Source organism: Bombina bombina, chromosome 1, assembly GCF_027579735.1.
Source record: "Bombina bombina isolate aBomBom1 chromosome 1, aBomBom1.pri, whole genome shotgun sequence".
Taxonomy (NCBI): domain Eukaryota; kingdom Metazoa; phylum Chordata; class Amphibia; order Anura; family Bombinatoridae; genus Bombina; species Bombina bombina.
The window spans coordinates 357,926,616-357,940,130 of NC_069499.1; the positions used below are offsets into that span (position 1 = coordinate 357,926,616).

General features: G+C 37.2%; 1 protein-coding gene across 1 annotated transcript in view; it reads left to right on the top strand.

Annotated features, from left to right (window-relative positions):
* The window catches only part of MGAT5 (alpha-1,6-mannosylglycoprotein 6-beta-N-acetylglucosaminyltransferase), a 653,341-nt gene that overhangs the window by 95,784 nt on the left and 544,042 nt on the right, over positions 1-13,515 (top strand). The window contains exon 4 of the mRNA XM_053712510.1: positions 8,651-8,818. Within this exon, the coding sequence (XP_053568485.1) occupies positions 8,651-8,818 (168 nt within the window). The remainder of the gene's footprint in view (positions 1-8,650; positions 8,819-13,515) is intronic.

Here is a 13,515-nt window from a genome sequence, read left to right on the forward strand (position 1 = left end):
CAAGAGGGTTTAGAAAAGGGTTTATCTGCTAGTTCGTTAAAGGGACAGATTTCTGCTCTGTCTATTCTTTTACACAAACTTCTGGCAGAAGTTCCAGACGTTCAGGCTTTTTGTCAGGCTTTAGCTAGGATTAAGCCTGTGTTTAAGACTGTTGCTCCGCCGTGGAGCTTAAACTTAGTTCTTAAAGTTCTTCAAGGTGTTCCGTTTGAACCCCTTCATTCCATTGATATTAAGCTGTTATCTTGGAAAGTTCTGTTTTTGATGGCTATTTCCTCGGCTCGAAGAGTCTCTGAGTTATCTGCCTTACATTGTGATTCTCCTTATCTGATTTTTCATTCAGACAAGGTAGTTCTGCGTACTAAACCTGGGTTTTTACCTAAGGTAGTTTCTAACAGGAATATCAATCAAGAGATTGTTGTTCCATCACTATGTCCTAATCCTTCTTCAAAGAAGGAACGTCTTTTGCATAATCTGGACGTAGTCCGTGCCCTGAAGTTCTACTTACAGGCAACTAAAGATTTTCGGCAAACTTCTTCTCTGTTTGTCGTTTATTCTGGACAGAGGAGAGGTCAAAAGGCTTCGGCCACCTCTCTCTCTTTGGCTTCGTAGCATAATACGTTTAGCCTATGAGAATGCTGGACAGCAGCCCCCTGAAAGAATTACAGCTCATTCTACTAGAGCTGTGGCTTCCACCTGGGCCTTTAAGAATGAGGCCTCTGTTGAACAGATTTGCAAGGCTGCAACTTGGTCTTCACTTCATACCTTTTCAAAATTTTACAAATTTGACACTTTTGCTTCTTCGGAGGCTGTTTTTGGGAGAAAGGTTCTACAGGCAGTGGTTCCTTCTGTTTAAATGTTCCTGCCTTGTCCCTCCCATCATCTGTGTACTTTAGCTTTGGTATTGGTATCCCATAAGTAATGGATGACCCGTGGACTGAACACACTTAACAAGAGAAAACATAATTTATGCTTACCTGATAAATTTATTTCTCTTGTAGTGTGTTCATTCCACGGCCCGCCCTGTCTTTTTTTGAGGCAGTTCTAAATTTTAATTAAAACTCCAGTCACCACTGCACCCTATAGTTTCTCCTTTCTTGTCTTGTTTCGGTCGAATGACTGGATATGACATGTGAGGGGAGGAGCTATATAGCAGCTCTGCTTGGGTGATCCTCTTGCAACTTCCTGTTGGGAAGGAGAATATATCCCATAAGTAATGGATGACCCGTGGACTGAACACACTACAAGAGAAATAAATTTATCAGGTAAGCATAAATTGTTATTTCTATATTGGTCAGATTTTTGGAAAATAAGTTAATCACATCAGAGTTCATGCATATTTCTTTTGAAAGTTCAGGGATCTTGTTGCATACGTCTTGCGCAGGCCTCCCCTCTTGGTTCTGTTCGTTCCTTGACTGAGAGCGTGATTTGGTTCTTCCTTTTTCCTCTTGCCCCCCAGTGGGTTTTTTTCTTCTTCCTGGGGCCTGGGATTTGTCCTGATTGTTTTTTGAAACCTGGGATACAAACTCACTCTGTTGGTATATGTGTCGCTCTCAAAACAGATGGTACATCTATTTCTTCGGCCGCGTCTCCATCTGAAGAATCACACTCATATTCAGTATCGGAAAAGGTTACCGTTTTGCCTTTTTTATCCGATTTTTTATTTTTGTTATAGAGTTTAAAATATCTGGGTTTTGCTTTGTCTTCCACACTCTATCTATAGACTTGCTTGGATTCATTATCCTTCTTATCCCGTACCATCTTCCTGGACTTAAACTGCCATAGTTCTTGTTTAAACATATTCATATTTTTTTTATATTGTGTGTCATATTTTTTAAAGTCAGTGTCTTGTTGATGATTTTTTAGACTTTCTTGGATATCTTTTAATTCCACTAATAAATCTTTCCTTTGCTCATTTTTATATTCAATGAGAAGATTAATTAGAGAAAAAGAGCATGCATCTAAAATTTTATTCCATTTATTTATAAACTCTTGATCATTTACCAAAAAAGAAGGAATTTTTTTTATTCTCAGTCCTCTAGGTATGCGCTTCTCTTGTACATATATCCTGAAAGCTTTGATATCCAGATCTAATTTGATATCTCTTTTACGCAGTGTATCAATATCAAAAAATAAGCTATCCAGAGTATGTACTACACAATCATATGTATCATCAGTATGTGTGTGTGTAATGTGTGTGTGTGTATAATGTGTGTATATGTGTGTGTGTATAATGTGTGTGTTAAATATAAATATATATATATATATATATATATATATTTCTTTCATGTAATTAGCAAGAGTCCATGAGCTAGTGACGTATGGGATATACATTCCTACCAGGAGGGGCAAAGTTTCCCAAACCTCAAAATGCCTACAAATACACCCCTCACCACACCCACAAATCAGTTTTTACAAACTTTGCCTCCTATGGAGGTGGTGAAGTAAGTTTGTGCTAGATTCTACGTTGATATGCGCTCCGCAGCAGGTTGGAGCCCGGTTTTCCTCTCAGCGTGCAGTGAATGTCAGAGGGATGTGAGGAGAGTATTGCCTGTTTGAATTCAATGATCTCCTTCTACGGGGTCTATTTCATAGGTTCTCTGTTATCGGTCGTAGAGATTCATCTCTTACCTCCCTTTTCAGATCAACGATATACTCTTATATATATATACCATTACCTCTGCTGATTTTCGTTTCAGTACTGGTTTGGCTTTCTACAAACATGTAGATGAGTGTCCTGGGGTAAGTAAGTCTTCTTTTCTGTGACAGTCTAAGCTATGGTTGGGCACTTTTTTTAATAAAGTTCTAAATATATGTATTCAAACATTTATTTGCCTTGACTCAGGATGTTCAACATTCCTTATTTTCAGACAGTCAGTTTCATATTTGGGATAATGCACTTGAATCAATTATTTTTCTTACCTTAAAAATTTGACTTTTTTCCCTGTGGGCTGTTAGGCTCACGGGGGCTGAAAATGCTTCATTTTATTGCGTCATTCTTGGCGCGGACTTTTTTGGCGCAAAAAATCTTTTCTGTTTCCGGCGTCATACGTGTCGCCGGAAGTTGCGTCATTTTTTACTTTCTTTTGCGCCAAAAATGTCGGCGTTCTGGACGTTGCGTCATTTTTGGCGCCAAAAGCATTTAGGCGCCAAATAATGTGGGCGTCTTATTTGGCGCTTAAAAAATATGGGCGTCGCTTTTGTCTCCACATTATTTAAGTCTCATTTTTCTTTGCTTCTGGTTGCTAGAAGCTTGTTCCTTGGCATTTTTTCCCATTCCTGAAACTGTCAATTAAGGAATTTGATCAATTTTGCTTTATATGTTGTTTTTTGTCTTACATATTGCAAAATGTCTCGCGTTGCATCTGAGTCAGAAGATACTTCAGGAAAATCGCTGTCTGGTGCTGGAATTACCAAAGCTAAGTGTATCTGCTGTAAACTTTTGGTAGCTCTTCCTCCAGCTGTTGTTTGTATTAATTGTCATGACAAACTTGTTAATGCAGATAATATTTCCTTTAGTAATGTACCATTACCTGTTGCAGTTCCATCAACATCTAATGTTCAGAATGTTCCTGATAACATAAGAGATTTTGTTTCTGAATCCATCAAGAAGGCTATGTCTGTTATTCCTCCTTCTAGTAAACATAAAAAATCTTTTAAAACTTCTCTTTATACAGATGAATTTTTAAATGAACATCATCATTCTGATTCTGATGACTCTTCTGGTTCAGAGGATTCTGTCTCAGAGATTGATGCTGATAAATCTTCATATTTATTTAAAATGGAATTTATTCGTTCTTTACTTAAAGAAGTACTAATTGCTTTAGAAATTGAGGATTCTGGTCCTCTTGATACTAAATCTAAACGTTTAGATAAGGTCTTTAAATCTCCTGTGGTTATTCCAGAAGTTTTTCCTATTCCTGGTGCTATTTCTGAAGTAATTTCCAAAGAATGGAATAATTTGGGTAATTCATTTACCCCTTCTAAACGTTTTAAGCAATTATATCCTGTGCCGTCTGACAGATTAGAATTTTGGGACAAAATCCCTAAAGTTGATGGGGCTATTTCTACCCTTGCTAAACGTACTACTATTCCTACGTCAGATGGTACTTCGTTTAAGGATCCTTTAGATAGGAAAATTGAATCCTTTCTAAGAAAAGCTTATCTGTGTTAAGGTAATCTTCTTAGACCTGCTATATCATTGGCTGATGTTGCTGCAGCTTCAACTTTTTGGTTGGAAACTTTAGCGCAACAAGTAACAGATCATGATTCTCATAATATTATTATTCTTCTTCAACATGCTAATAATTTTATCTGTGATGCCATTTTTGATATTATCAGAGTTGATGTCAGGTTTATGTCTCTAGCTATTTTAGCTAGAAGAGCTTTATGGCTTAAAACTTGGAATGCTGATATGTCTTCTAAATCGACTCTACTTTCCATTTCTTTCCAGGGTAACAAATTATTTGGTTCTCAGTTGGATTCTATTATCTCAACTGTTACTGGTGGGAAAGGAACTTTTTTACCACAGGATAAAAAATCTAAGGGTAAAAACAGGGCTAATAATCATTTTCGTTCCTTTCGTTTCAACAAAGAACAAAAACCTGATCCTTCATCCTCAGGATCCGTTTCAGTTTGGAAACCATCTCCAGTCTGGAATAAATCCAAGCCTTCTAGAAAAGCAAAGCCAGCTTCTAAGTCCACATGAAGGTGCGGCCCTCATTGCAGCTCAGCTGGTAGGGGGCAGGTTACGTTTTTTTCAAAGAAATTTGGATCAATTCTGTTCACAATCTTTGGATTCAGAACATTGTTTCAGAAGGGTACAGAATTGGTTTCAAGATGAGACCTCCTGCAAAGAGATTTTTTCTTTCCCGTGTCCCAGTAAATCCAGTGAAAGCTCAAGCATTTCTGAAATGTGTTTCAGATCTAGAGTTGGCTGGAGTAATTATGCCAGTTCCAGTTCTGGAACAGGGGCTGGGGTTTTATTCGAATCTCTTCATTGTACCAAAGAAGGAGAATTCCTTCAGACCAGTTCTGGATCTAAAAATATTGAATCGTTATGTAAGGATACCAACGTTCAAAATGGTAATTGTAAGGACTATCTTGCCTTTTGTTCAGCAAGGGCATTATATGTCCACAATAGATTTACAGGATGCATATTCCGATTCATCCAGATCATTATCAGTTCCTGAGATTCTCTTATCTGGACAAGCATTACCAGTTTGTTGCTCTGCCGTTTGGCCTAGCTACAGCTCCAAGAATTTTTACAAAGGTTCTCGGTGCCCTTCTGTCTGTAATCAGAGAACAGGGTATTGTGGTATTTCCTTATTTGGACGATATCTTGGTACTTGCTCAGTCTTCACTTTTAGCAGAATCTCATACGAATCGACTTGTGTTGTTTCTTCAAGATCATGGTTGGAGGATCAATTCACCAAAAAGTTCATTGATTCCTCAGACAAGGGTAACCTTTCTGGGTTTCCAGATAGATTCAGTGTCCATGACTGTCTTTGACAGACAAGAGACGTCTAAAATTGATTTCAGCTTGTCGAAACCTTCAGTCACAATCATTCCCTTCGGTAGCCTTATGCATGGAAATTCTAGGTCTTATGACTGCTGCATCGGACGCGATCCCCTTTGCTCGTTTTCACATGCGACCTCTTCAGCTCTGTATGCTGAATCAATGGTGCAGGGATTACACAAAGATATCTCAATTAATATCTTTAAAACTAATTGTACGACACTCTCTAACGTGGTGGACAGATCACCATCGTTTAATTCAGGGGGCTTCTTTTGTTCTTCCGACCTGGACTGTAATTTCAACAGATGCAAGTCTTACAGGTTGGGGAGCTGTGTGGGGGTCTCTGACGGCACAAGGAGTTTGGGAATCTCAGGAGGTGAGATTACCGATCAATATTTTGGAACTCCGTGCAATTTTCAGAGCTCTTCAGTCTTGGCCTCTTCTGAAGAGAGAATCGTTCATTTGTTTTCAGACAGACAATGTCACAACTGTGGCATACATCAATCATCAAGGAGGGACTCACAGTCCTCTGGCTATGAAAGAAGTATCTCGAATTCTGGTTTGGGCGGAATCCAGCTCCTGTCTAATCTCTGCGGTTCATATCCCAGGTATAGACAATTGGGAAGCGGATTATCTCAGTCGCCAAACGTTGCATCCGGGCGAATGGTCTCTTCACCCAGAGGTATTTCTTCAGATTGTTCAAATGTGGGAGCTTCCAGAAATAGATATGATGGCGTCTCATCTAAACAAGAAACTTCCCAGGTATCTGTCCAGATCCCGGGATCCTCAGGCGGAAGCAGTGGATGCATTATCACTTCCTTGGAAGTATCATCCTGCCTATATCTTTCCACCTCTAGTTCTTCTTCCAAGAGTAATCTCCAAGATTCTGAAGGAATGCTTGTTTGTTCTGCTGGTAGCTCCGGCATGGCCTCACAGGTTTTGGTATGCGCATCTTGTCCGGATGGCCTCTTGCCATCCGTGGACTCTTCCGCTAAGACCAGACCTTCTGTCGCAAGGTCCTTTTTTCCATCAGGATCTCAAATCCTTAAATTTAAAGGTATGGAGATTGAACGCTTGATTCTTGGTCAAAGAGGTTTCTCTGACTCTGTGATTAATACTATGTTACAGGCTCGTAAATCTGTATCTAGAGAGATATATTATAGAGTCTGGAAGACATTTCTTGGTGTCTTTCTCATCATTTTTCTTGGCATTCTTTTAGAATTCCGAGAATTTTACAGTTTCTTCAGGATGGTTTAGATAAAGGTTTATCCGCAAGTTCTTTGAAAGGACAAATCTCTGCTCTTTCTGTTCTTTTTCACAGAAAGATTGCTAATCTTCCTGATATTCATTGTTTTGTACAAGCTTTGGTTCGTATAAAACCTGTCATTAAGTCAATTTCTCCTCCTTGGAGTTTGATTTTGGTTCTGGGGGCTCTTCAAGCTCCTCCTTTTGAACCCATGCATTCATTGGACATTAAATTACTTTCTTGGAAAGTTTTGTTCCTTTTGGCCATCTCTTCTGCCAGAAGAGTCTCTGAATTATCTGCTCTTTCTTGCGAGTCTCCTTTTCTGATTTTTCATCAGGATAAGGCGGTGTTGCGAACTTCTTTTGAATTTTTACCTAAGGTTGTGAATTCCAACAACATTAGTAGAGAATTTGTGGTTCCCTCATTATGTCCTAATCCTAAGAATTCTAAGGAGAAATCGTTGCATTCTTTGGATGTTGTTAGAGTTTTGAAATATTATGTTGAAGCTACTAAGTCTTTCCGAAAGACTTCTAGTCTATTTGTTATCTTTTCCGGTTCTAGAAAAGGCCATAAAGCTTCTGCCATTTCTTTGGCATCTTGGTTGAAATCTTTAATTCATCATGCCTATGTCGAGTCGGGTAAAACTCCGCCTCAAAGGATTACAGCTCATTCTACTAGGTCAGTTTCTACTTCCTGGGCGTTTAGGAATGAAGCTTCGGTTGATCAGATTTGCAAAGCAGCAACTTGGTCCTCTTTGCATACTTTTACTAAATTCTACCATTTTGATGTATTTTCTTCTTCTGAAGCAGTTTTTGGTAGAAAATTACTTCAGGCAGCGGTTTCAGTTTGAATCTTCTGTTTATGTTTTTCATTAAACTTTATTTTGGGTGTGGATTATTTTCAGCAGGAATTGGCTGTCTTTATTTTATCCCTCCCTCTCTAGTGACTTGCGTGGAAAGATCCACATCTTGGGTAGTCATTATCCCATACGTCACTAGCTCATGGACTCTTGCTAATTACATGAAAGAAAACATAATGTATGTAAGAACTTACCTGATAAATTCATTTCTTTCATATTAGCAAGAGTCCATGAGGCCCGCCCTTTTTTGTGGTGGTTATGATTTTTTTGTATAAAGCACAATTATTCCAATTCCTTATTTATATGCTTTCGCACTTTTTTCTTATCACCCCACTTCTTGGCTATTCGTTAAGCTGATTTGTGGGTGTGGTGAGGGGTGTATTTGTAGGCATTTTGAGGTTTGGGAAACTTTGCCCCTCCTGGTAGGAATGTATATCCCATACGTCACTAGCTCATGGACTCTTGCTAATATGAAAGAAATGAATTTATCAGGTAAGTTCTTACATAAATTATGTGATATATATATATATATATATATATATATATATATATATATATATATATATATATATATATATATATATATATATGTGTGTGTGTAAGCAAACATGAAGCACTCCAAAGGTCTTGCATATATTAGTCACTTTATTGTGCAAGACCTTTGGAGTGTTTCATGTTTGCTTACCTGCATTGCTTTTGACTAGCACCCAAGGCTGCTGGGGATTACGTTCAGGAGTGCACTTTGTTGAAAAAAAAATAAATAAAAAATAAAATAAAAATATATGTATGTGTGTGTATGTATGTATGTGTATATATATATATATATATATATATATATATATATATATATATATATATATATATATATATATATATATGTATATATGTATATATATATATATATATATATATATAGTGTGTATATAGTTTACACTCTGGGTTTTCTTTTATGACTGGTGCTGGGTAATGATGATGAAGATACAAAATTAAATAAAAATATTGATTGTATTGTTTGAAATTTTTTTTTTAGATCTGAAGAAGACCATGGCAGTGTTATTGGACAACATATTACAGCGCATTGGTAAACTGGAGTCAAAGGTGGACAATCTTGTGATTAATGGCACAGGTTCTAATTCTACTAATGGCACCACTACTGCAATTCCTAGCATAGGAACTGTGGATAAAGTAAATGTTGCTGGTAAGTATGTTACTACAATTTCACATTAAAAATATTATGGCCATACTGCTTTTTTGTGTGGTCTTCTAATCTTCATGTTTTGTGTCCTTTTGCTGTTTGGATGCAAAAAAAATAAATAAATAAAAATAAAATCACCTTAACTCACTTTTTTTAAACTGCTTTTTATTGTTTAATATTAAAGGGAAAAGTATCCTATCAAGGGATTAATGAAAAAAATATTATTAATGAAGACTTTTGTCAGCCCATTTTTCTTCCACACATACTTACTTCACATGCCTGCTTGCAGTTCTGATTTCAGCTATAACTGTATGTTGGTTCTGGATAGCCCCTTCATACTATTGACTCTATGCTGTGGTTTAAGGGACAGTCTGTTTAAAAAAGGTTATTGTTTAAATAGATCTTTTTATTTACCATTCCCCAGTTTTGCATAACCAACACTGTTATATTAAAGTGAATGTAAATTTTGATGCTAAAATGTCTGTTTTTTAAAAATTCGATTAAAAACAGGAGCACTTTAATTCATCAATTTACATTTCACTCCTGTTGTGAAAAAAACCCCTTACCTTTTAAACTTGACAGCAGCTCCAGCTTCCTCCGGTCGTCACAAGCCATTTCTGACGTCAGAAATGATGGATAAGTAATCCCGGGGAATCAGTGTCTGATTCAATGCCGTGATTGGAGGAAGCCAATCAGTGCTGGTTCTTGTATAACCATTATCATTTTCCATGGGAGTGAGCACAGTTATCTGACACACATGAACTAACATTGTCTAGCTGTTGTGCAAGATTTAAAAAGCACTGAGATAAGGGGCTGCCTGCAGGGGCTTGGAAAGAGGCGAACTTAGATGTTTTAAAGTATATTAATATAACAAAATTGGTTATGTAAAGATGAGGCATGGGTATTACAGGCATTATCTATCTTTTTAAACAATAAAAAAAAAAAATCAATTATACTCTCTTTAACTAATAAAAGGCAGAGTGGTGAATGCCCTTAACAAATTTTAATTGCACTGAATGTGCATTTGTAATGGAAATATTACTAGACACATTTGCTGTTAATATTTATTAATATAACTAATCAGTGTCCACATACTTTTGGCCATGTAGTATTACACTCCACCTGTAGTGAATATCTTTATAAACCAGGTTTGTGTTTATTCACCTACAGCTCAGTACTGTTAAGTCCCTTGTGATTGGAAATTATATTCTTGTCATGTACATAACTAGTGGGTAATATTGTCAATATATTTAAGAAAAGCCATTACTTTGATCTCATGTTCCTAAAAGCTTGGATCAAATTAAAGTACTTTTTGGGGCTCAGTGAACATGCACAGTAACTCTGTACACAGATTAAATTTATAGAAGCGTATTCCAACAGGTACTTATACAAGAGATCTTGTAATGTAAGAATGTTGGAATTCCACCAAGGGTCAGCTAAATAGAATTAAGCTCTTTGCAGAACTTTCTATCTCCCTGGCTCATCTTACTTGTATTCACTGGCGCTTGGCATAGATTAACCCCATTGATTGTGTAAATGTCATTGGTTGTTTGAGAACAAATGGCATGTTGCAGTGACTTCCAAAACATGGAGAGATAATCTGATTTTGAAACTGCTTATTATGAACGCTAATTTTTGTATCTCCTAAACTTTCTTTTGATTCCTCTCACCATGTCATGAGATATGTAGTATTGAATCAACATGATGATGGGACATGGTACTTTATACTCTTATCTATACTGGCACAAGTCTACAGGTCTAAATGTGTGGATGCGGAAATTTATCGTTGCCAAAAGAATTCACAGTTGCTTTCTAAGAAACTGTAAATAGCTTTATTTTACCAATGTTTCAAAAGCTCTAAACCATAAATAATTTTTTCATGGATTCTTTATATCTTAAAGTATTGTTGAAATGTACACATTAAAAAGAAAAATACCCTCCATGAATTATAGGTTTATCTGCTCTGACTCCCCCTCCCCCAGTTGTCATCTGATCATGTCTGACTCCCCCACCATCTCTCTCTCTCTGAATTCACCCTCACAGTGAAACAGTCCTTCACACTCCCCTTCTTTGTTTAAATTTGAAATTAAAAAAACATGTTGGCATGCGGCATGGTGTATTGTGTGTTGTATGACGAAAAAATACACACTATATATTATAAATATTACTTAATGTATTTATTTTTCTAATGAGTTATTTTAGTTGATTATCTTTAACTAAAGTATTAATTTCTTATGTTTGTGTTTTGTTAATCTGTAATGTACATTTACATTACACATGTTTTAATTTTAGGATTTAGCAGAGTGTATTTCTAAGGTGGTGAGAGTCCACAATTCCTTACTGTTGGGAATTCATCACTTGGCCACCAGGAGCTTTAATATCCCTCCTACTTCACTGTACCTCCTATTCTTTCTTTGCCTCGCTGAGGAGCAGGTGAAGATAGAGGTCACAGGATTTTATTTAAAAAGTTATAGCAATATTATGGGGCCTACAAGAAAATAGATCTCATGGCCTCATTTGAACAACAAACTTCCCAGGTACTTTGCGAGGTCCAGGGATCCTCAGGCTGATGTAGTAGACGGTTTATCTGTTTTCTCCTCTGGTTCTACTTTCCAGATTAATTTCCAAGATAAAACTGGAATAGTCATTTGTAATCCTGCTAACCCCAGTGAGGCCTCACAGGATTTGGTATGCAGATCTGGTTCGAACATCCAGTTGCCCACCATGGCCTCGTCCTCTAAGGTCAGACCTTATACATCAAGGTGCTTTTTTTTCCTTCCAGATCTAAGTCTCTAAACTTGATTGCATGGAAATTGAACGCTATGTTCTGAGTCATAGAGGACTCTTTGATTAACACTCTGATTCAGGCTTTTAAGCCTGTTTCAAGGAAAATTTTGGTTTGGAAAATTTACATTTATTGGTGTATTGACCATAATTTTTCCTGGCATTCTTTTAGCATTCCTAGGGTTCTTCAGTTTTTGCAGGATGGTTTAGATAAAGGTTTTATTATCTGCTAGTTCTCTGAAAAGATACATTTCTGCTCTTTCCGTATTATTCTACAGGAAGATTGCTTATCTTCCTAATATTCATTGATTTGTCAGGCTTTAGCCCGATTTAAACATGTTATTAAACCTATTTCTCATCCTTGGAGTCTTAACCTAGTGTTAAGGGTTTTGCAGGCCTCTTATTTTGAGCCTATGCATAAATAGGACATTAAACTACGTTCATGGAAAGTGTTTTCTTCTGCTAGAAAAAATTCTGAATTGTCTTCTCTCTCCTGTGAGTCTCCTTATTTGATATTCCTTCAGGATAAGGCTGTTTTGTGGACTAATTTTACATTTTTATCTGAAGTTGTTTTCTCATACAACTTTAGTAGGGAGATTGTTTTCCCTCCTTGTGTCCTGATAAAAAAAAAAATGCTTCTGAAAAATCGATGCATTTGTTGGATGTTGCTAGAGCATTGAAATATTATGTAAAAGGGACAGTAAAGTAAAAAAAAAATCTTTCATGTTTTAAATAAGGCATGTAATTTTAAACAACTTTCCAATTTACTTTTATTACTAATTTTGCTTTGTTCTCTTGGTATTCTTAGTTGAAAGCTAAATCTAGGAGGTTCATGTGCTAATTTCTTAGACCTTGAAGACTGCCTCTAATCGGAAAGCATTTTGACAGTTTTTCACCACTAGAGGGCGTTAGTTCATGTGTTTCATATAGATAACATTGAGCACCGGCACGTGAAGCTCCTAAGAGCAAGCACTGATTGGCTAAAAATGCATGTCTGTCAAAAGAACTGAAATAAGGGGGCAGTTGCAGAGGCATAGATACAAGATAATCACAGAGGTAAAAAGTATATTATTATAACTGTGTTGGTTATGCAAAATTGGGGAATGGGTAATAGATGGATTATCGACCTTTTTAAACAAAAAAAATTCTGGTGTTTACTGTCCCTTTAATGCTACTCAGGTTTTCAGACAAACTTCAAGTCTGTTCTTTTTCCAGGCCCGAGGAAAGTTTAGAAGACCTCTATTTCTTTAGCCTCTTGGTTAAAACCTTTGATTCACAGAGCTTATTTGGAGGCAGATATATACAAGGTCAATCAGCAGACATTCAAATGTTACTCAACAACCATAGGATCAAGTGGCCTACAAAAAGAATGGCAAATGGCAGCTGGGGTGAAGTGCACGGCATAGATTGTTCAAAACAAGCTCCTAGGGGCAGGGCTGAAGTTGTGCAAAGCTATAAAAAAAAACCCTACATCAATGAGAAGCAAAGAAGAGCCAGGTTGAAGTTTGCAAAATACCATAAGGATTTGACCGTAGAGGACAGGAGTAAGATAATCTTCTCTGAGTCTAATTTTCAGCTTTGCCCAACACCTTGTAGTCTGATGGTTAGACTGAGACCTGGAGAGGCATGCAAGCCACAGTGTTTTGCACCCACTGTGACATTTTCTGGAGGATCAGTGATGTGTGGGGATGCTTCATCAAGGCTGAATCGGGCAGATTTATCTTTGTGAAGGATGCATGAATCAAGCCACATACAAGGTTATCCTGGAAGAGAACTTGCTTCCTATTGCTCTGGCAGAGTTCCCCAACTTTGAGGATTGTTTTTTTTTTTCCAGCAGGACAATACTCCATACGACACAGCCTGGTCAATCAAGGTGTGGATGAAGGACCACCAGATCAAGACCCTGTCATGGCCAG